This window comes from Colossoma macropomum, unplaced genomic scaffold (genome assembly GCF_904425465.1).
Source record: "Colossoma macropomum unplaced genomic scaffold, Colossoma_macropomum, whole genome shotgun sequence".
Classification (NCBI taxonomy): Eukaryota; Metazoa; Chordata; class Actinopteri; order Characiformes; family Serrasalmidae; genus Colossoma; species Colossoma macropomum.
Genome location: NW_023494797.1, coordinates 13,960,304 through 13,967,326, shown reverse-complemented (window position 1 = coordinate 13,967,326; position 7,023 = coordinate 13,960,304). Strand labels below are relative to the sequence as shown.

The 7,023-nt window shown below is 40.6% G+C and overlaps 1 protein-coding gene across 1 annotated transcript; it reads left to right on the top strand.

The window, feature by feature from the left end:
• Positions 1–286: 286 nt before the first annotated feature.
• Positions 287–2,599, top strand: LOC118817319 (serine/threonine-protein kinase pim-2-like). Its single transcript, XM_036583886.1, has 7 exons — positions 287–473; positions 886–999; positions 1,188–1,282; positions 1,418–1,468; positions 1,576–1,954; positions 2,102–2,278; positions 2,493–2,599. Exons 1-7 carry the CDS (start codon positions 287–289, stop codon positions 2,597–2,599), a joined length of 1,110 nt encoding a protein of 369 aa, XP_036439779.1.
• The last annotated feature ends 4,424 nt before the right edge of the window (positions 2,600–7,023 follow it).

Genomic DNA, 7,023 nt, shown 5'->3' with positions numbered 1-7,023 from the left:
TAGAATATAATGCAACTTATCAGCATAGAACTATTATTACTATTACTATTTGTCAGAAACAAACCTTGTATCTCCAAAACGGTAACTTTACAGATAAGGAAAAAACATACTTTTAATGTAAGTCAGTGGAACCAGACTTTTTTCCAAGTAATGTTGGGCCATTTCGTTTGGTCCATTCATCATGAAATATATAACAACAGGTACTTTCTGATTATGTCAAAAACTGAAAAAAAGGTTTTGTTCCGACAGCAGCGTTATGTTCTTTGAAATAACATTAAATATTCAAATGATCATTCTGTACTCAGAGGCCCCACGAGGAAAGAGGAAGAGAGCAGAGGAGGGATGCAGCCAGAGTGTCGAAGAGGGAACAAGCAAGGTTCCCAACACTGAGGCCCCAGCAAGAAAGAAGAGGAAGGTCGCAGCGACCCGGCCCAAAAGAACAACTCGAGGAGAGAAGAACGCCACCGAGCCAGGTCAGTCTATTCACCCCCATACTGTAAAATTAGACGTCATTCTTGAAGACATATGATTGGTTAAAAAGAGCTAATGCGCAGCGGAAAGTGTTGATGGTGGAAAAAAGAAGAAAGTGATGGATCTAAAAAACAAAGAAAAAGCTCTAAAAAACAAAGAAAAAGATAAAAGAAAACTGTTAAACCGAGAAAATGGAGGAAACTCCATTTCTTTTTTACAAAATAGTCGACATTCAGAAAGTAACAAAGTGTTGTACAGTAAGTATTACCGTAGATGTTTCGTTGTCCTACAACTGAATAACTCTGATCTGGTCACTCTAGTGGTGGGTCCATTGGTAGTTTCAGTCATGGGTCAGGTTGTAGGTAAAGTCACAGGTCCACAATATTAAATATTCAATAATCATCCTGTGTTTAGAAGCTCCTCGAGAAAAGAGGAAGAGAGTTGAGGAAGGAGACCGCAAGAGTTTCAGAGAGGGAACAAGCAAGTTTCCCCACACTGAAGCTCCAGCAGGGAAAGCCACCGAGCCAGGTCAGTCCAGTTTCCAGACCCCTGCATCACATGACCGATTAATTTGACTTCATTCTAAGAGAACTGTAATTATCTAAATGAAGTTCACACAGAGTAGATTCCACTGCATCCTTCATAATCAGAATGATTGGTTAATCCCTGATCACTGATCTAAAGAGGGCTGATGTTTGTAATTTTGTTTTCCATAGACACCTTTAAATCCCACTACGTGGTTGGAGACAAACTTGGTCAAGGAGGCTTTGGATCTGTCTTCAAAGGAAGACGCGTTTCTGATGGCCTACAGGTTCGGCTCACACCTCAGATTTCATTCTATTGGTCATGATTTCCCCTTCTCTCTTTTCTCTGCTAGTCTCTAAATATTTTACTATTTTAATATCTTAATATTTTTTGTCTTTTTTTTTGTCTATTTTTTTGTCAGGTGGCCATCAAGTTTGTCTCAAAACGGAAAACAGGCCGATATCTCTACAGCGTAAGTGCACCTACTTAACACATAACACATGATGGTCCCAAACCAACCCAATGAGTTCCCCCTCACATTCTTCACTCCTGACCATCTGACTCTCTACTGTCCTGCAGCCTGTTGAGTCCAAGGCCGTGCCTGCAGAAGTGGCTCTGATGCAGATAATGAGCCAGCCACCCGTCTGCAAGAACATAGTACAGCTGATCGAGTGGTTCGATGAGCCTCAGAGATACATCCTGATCCTGGAGCGCCCTGACCCTTGCATGGACTTGGAGAGTTTCCTGAAAAAACAGGGAAACTGCATGGATGAAGATGTGGCCCGAGCCATAATGGTCCAAGCAGTGGAGGCAGCGAGCCAGTGCAGTAAGCGAGGTGTCCTGCATCGGGACCTCAAAGGGGACAACTTTCTGATCAACACAGACACCTTAGTGGTCAAACTTATTGACTTTGGTTGTGGTGACCTGATCAAGAAAACGCCGTATGACAGATATGCAGGTAAATCTTTAACACACTTCTTCAAGCAAAAGTTGAGCTTCACTTCTAAAGAAATGATCCTGAGAGGAGAACTGTGTCCTGTAGCCACTTAGCTGTTAAATGAATTACTGTGCTCATCTGTGCTCTTCCTCTTTTTTGTGTTCTCAGGCACGTTTCGATACTGCCCTCCTGAGTTTTTTGTGCAGGGGAGCTATGACGCTGATCCTGCAACAGTGTGGTCACTTGGTGTCCTGCTGTTCAGGATGGTTTATGGAAATCTTCCCTTTGCTAGCAAATTTGAGACCATGGTGGGGATTTTCGTCTTCAAGGACGGCCTGTCGAAGGGTAAGATAAACGGGAACGTCTGAGTAAAAGACGCATCCTTTTAACCTGGTAACTCAATACAGAGGAAGGACAATTGATCACATAATCATTAGTTAGAAGTAGAAGAGTTTGCAGTAGAGGCCAAATGCTCCCCTTACATCCCTTTTACTGGTAGTCCTTCTGAAATTTTGTGGTTAAGTGTCTCACTTACATGAAATCCCGTCACTCTGCACAGAATGCCGTAATCTGATTGCCTGGTGCCTGGAGTGGCTCCCCTCAAAGAGGCCTAGTTTGCAGCAGATCAAGCAGCATGAGTGGTTCGAGTGCACCATTCAGGACTAGGATCAGATTAGCCAGGGAGGCTAGGACAAGAAGCAGTAAGCCTAAAACATCTAGTGCCAGTTGAGGAGATACTGTGGTGTACATACATGCCATGAGTAAACTGGAAATCAAGACTGAGATAAATAATCTTAAGATTTCAAAGCTTTAGAGTCTAATGCATATCTTTGGTTTTTGTTTCAGGTTATGAAGGGCTGTTAAGGAGAGCTCATAACAACAAAAAACACCTTTCCATGTCAACACAGACTACTGGATAAAGAACAGTGACGAATGATGAAGGACAACGACAATGTGAAAAGAACAAAGGTAGTGGAAGAAAGTCAACAGCCATGGAAGAAGGACAACGGATAAAGGACAGTGACAGTTAAAAAAGGACAACAACAGTGGACAAAGAACAATGACAGTGGATAAAGGACAGTGACAGTGGATAAAGGACAATGACAGTGAAAAAGGACAACAACAGTGGATAAAGGACAATGACAGTGGATAAAGGACCGTGACAGTGAATAAAGGACAACGACAGAGAATAAAGGAGAGTGACAATAAAAAAAGGACAGCAACACTGGATAAAGGACAATGACAGTTAAAAAAAGGACACCAACAGTGGATGAAGGACAATGATAGTTAAAAAATGGACAACAACAGAGGATAAAGGACAATGACAATGAAAAAGGACAAGAACAGTGGACAAAGAACAATGACAGTGGATGAAGGACAGTGACAGTGGATAAAGGACAATGACAGTGAAAAATGGACAACAACAGTGGATAAAGGACCATGACAGTGAATAAAGGACAACAACAGAGAATAAAGGACAGTGACAATTAAAATAGGACAGCAACGCTGGATAAAGGACAATGACAGTGAAAAAAGGACAACAACAGTGGATAACAGACATTGACAGTGGATAAAGGACAACGACAGTGAAGAGCGGACAAAGAGAGGAAAAACACACAATATCAGTGAATTTGAAATTTGATGTCAAGAAATAAAACACTGCTTGATTTCATTTCTTCTGGCCTGATGTGTATTAAAGGCTCCATATCCTTTTTTTCATATATTTTTTAATGAGGTCCAGTGATGACTTTCACGTGCAATGTACCAAAAAATAGTCTTAATCCATTTCTACACAACCACTTTATCCCTCAGCAACAGGCTGTTGTTCTTATTGTACCTTTAAAACTGAACGTATGTAAAAATTAGCGTACATTTTTAGTTCAAATCATCAGCAGTGTTTTGCATTTATTTATCATTATTTAATTGTTCCATCTCCAAATTCACAATGTACTGTGATAGCAGGGTGTGAACTGGATGAGATGCTGCTGCTGCTCTAATCCACTGCTGCCTCAGTGGTGCTACCAGAGATTTACTAACATAACAACAGGAGATGGCAATCCTCTGCTGTTTAGCATATATAAGGCTAGCTCAGCCAATCATATCAGACCTCGTAAGTTGTAAGCCATTCATATCAGACTTCGTAGGTTGTAAGGCAATCATATCGGACCTGGGGGCGGGCCTTGGCTGCTACTCACTCTGCAAAGGAACTGCTGGAATTGTTTCAGGACTTTAGCTAAAATAAAGATTAGGCCTAAAGTAAAGTTAGCTAGCTAACTTTAAGTTCATGTGAGGTAAAGAACAGGGGATGGGCCATAAAGCAAGAATGTTACCTAGCTGCCAACTATTTTAAAAATTTTAAGAAATTTCACAGTGGGTGAGTGTTGTTTAAGCTGAATGTCATTCCCTCAATAAATCCTCATTTCGTAGGCTAAATAAAAATGCATGCCTAGACATTTAAGTGCAACTGCAACTACACTCTTAAAAAAGATGTTTTTTCCTGGTTCCTGTTTTTTTCTTCCCGGAGTTCTATATGGAATGAGTTCATGCTTAAACAGTTCTTTGCATGGTGTAGTGGTTCTTCAGATTGATGGACAGTGTGTTGTATATGGTTCTATAAAAAGGGTTTTTCTGTCAAGCTTCTAACAATAGAAGAACGCTTTTTGGTGCTACACAGAAACATTTTCAAAAAGCTCCAAGCTAACACACTAACCCGCAAGCTATAACGGTAGCTAACTACTCTGAACATTTAAAGGGAATAAGTTAACACTAGCCACAATGAATTAGCAATTAAGGGTAATATAACTAAACCTTTAGCTGATTCCCAGTTAATTAACCTAACTAGCATGTGCTTTTCAAGTGTTATGCCATAATGCTGTTGTTAACTATAGTTATAACTTTAATTTTCTATATTGAAACCATAACATTTTAAATATCCAACCAGACTTAACCAAACTTACACATCACAAATAATGTTAATGTATGTAAATGTGCTGTTTTAAGTATATAGAGCACTGAAGTCATGTCATCATTTTGTAGTCTAAGACATGCTCTTATGCCCATATTAGGAACTCTGGGTCTAAGCTGGATTTCTCTATGGCCAGAATGAATAGGGTTTTTGAAAAATCGCCTGTATTGCACATTGTGGTCGATATAAATGTTTAGAACTCAATACGTTTTGTCCTGTTAACATTCTTCTCTCGAATATCACTAAATCCTCTGAATTATGAGGTCATTAAAGGGTCGAAATATGAATACTGCTACATGTAAGCTAATGATACTGTACACTGAATTGACGTCATTAGACTGGCAGCTTCCTTAAGCATGCTTTGCCAGTGTGACAGTGTATTTCAGTACAGACTGAGGCCAGATGAAAAGAAGTCAGAACAAAAGAAGCAGGTTTCCCTGCAGTTATGTGTTCTTCATCTGATGCTCACTGAAACATGACAGATCTTTCCATTCTGTACATATCTTGATTTAGAAAAGCTCTACAAACTTACCTGCACTCAGTAATTCAGTACAGACTCAGCTTAATGTCACTGCTGACCCCCTGATAAGCTGATTTAGGCTTAAATGCTGCTGCAGTTCAGTGCATTCTGAACTGCAGCAGCATTTAAGGTGGAACGGGGAAATTCGAACAAACAGCTGGTGAAAAACAAGCTGACCTCAGAGAGTCGAAAGGCATATAAGGTGGTTTCTCTATTTCTGCTTCACAGCTGTGTAAAATTAACTTAGTTTTGCAGTTTCAGTCAGTATTGTTTGGTCCCGTTTGCTAATGTTTGTGATAGCTAGCTAGCTAATCACAAGTCCTGCAGCATTTAAGGTGGAATGGGAAAAAGTCGAACAAGAAGCTGGCGAAAAAGAAGCCTTGTAGTTTTAACACTGGTAGTATTTTTGATGAGGAGTTTTAGACCCTTAGAAATGTCCCACCTAGAGGTTTTATTTACGGGCAGACCTATAAATGCGCTACAGTAGAACATTTAATAAGGTAGCACAGCTCGTCAGATCACAGCCCGCCTTAGTTTCATGTAGCTTAGTGACGTCAAACTGATTCGCAGCAGTTTTAGCTTCCATGTAGCAATATTAGTGTTAAGGCTCTTTAACGACCTCGTAATTCAGAGGATCCAGTGATATTCAGGACACAGGACAAAACGCATCGGGCTCTGAACATTTTTATTTACCACAGGGTGTGATAGAGGCGATTTGTCGAAAACCCCGTTCATTCTGGCTATAGAGAAATCGATAGTCCTGCGTCATGCTATAGTCCGTGTTATGCCCACATTAAATCTGGGTCTAAGCTCGATTTCTCTATGGCTAGAATGAAAAAAGTCAGCTTCTTTTTCACCAGATGCTTATTCTAATGTTCCTGTTCCACCTTAAATGTTGCTGAAGTTCAGAATGTGACTGCTTCACCATTTAAGGTGGAACGGGAATTTTGTGCCGAATATCCTGAGAAAATGTCTTCAGAAAATGTTACCAGCAATAAAATAATAATTAGCATATTCTGATAGCCTAAATCAGCTTATCAGAGTCTGTTCTGAATCAGCCTGAGTGCAGGTAAGTTTGTGGAGCTGCCCGGCCGCCCTTGCAGTCCCCTGCCCGGCCAAAGAACTTAGATTTGTTGTTTTTCTCTGTGTGTCTAGACGGTGTTCTACCCCAGGTTTTGTTTCTGTACCAGTTTCTGTCACTGTGCCTGTTAATGTTCATGTTTTTGTGCCTGTTTCTAGTTTTGTGTCTGTCCCGTTCCTGTCTCTATCCCTGTTCTGGTCCCAGTTACCTTCATTGGGGGTTCTGTCACGATTTCCTCTGTCCCTGTCTTTATCTGTTTCTTTCTTTTTAGCCATGTGCTAGTGTTTTTTTTGGTTCCTGTGCTCCGCCCTTTTCCCTGCCTTCCCTGTTAGGATACTCACCTGTCTGTAGTCTCTGTCTCCTCCCTCTCCCAGGTGTTCCCCTTTCGTTCTAGCCTTTATCAAGCCCTTTGTTTCAGTCAGTGCAGTGTTGTCTGGTCTACTGGTCACTTCGTTAGATATATATATATATATATATATATATGCATATGTATATGTATTTGCTGTTGTCAGAAGAAAAACCTT

Bases quoted from the DNA above. Each gene is read 5' to 3' on its own strand.
- LOC118817319 (XM_036583886.1), top strand. From the start codon at position 287: ATGATCATTCTGTACTCAGAGGCCCCACGAGGAAAGAGGAAGAGAGCA. The intron at 474-885 runs GTCAGTCTATTC...TCCTGTGTTTAG, and splicing joins GAAGAACGCCACCGAGCCAG to AAGCTCCTCGAGAAAAGAGG. The intron at 1,000-1,187 runs GTCAGTCCAGTT...TGTTTTCCATAG, and splicing joins AGGGAAAGCCACCGAGCCAG to ACACCTTTAAATCCCACTAC.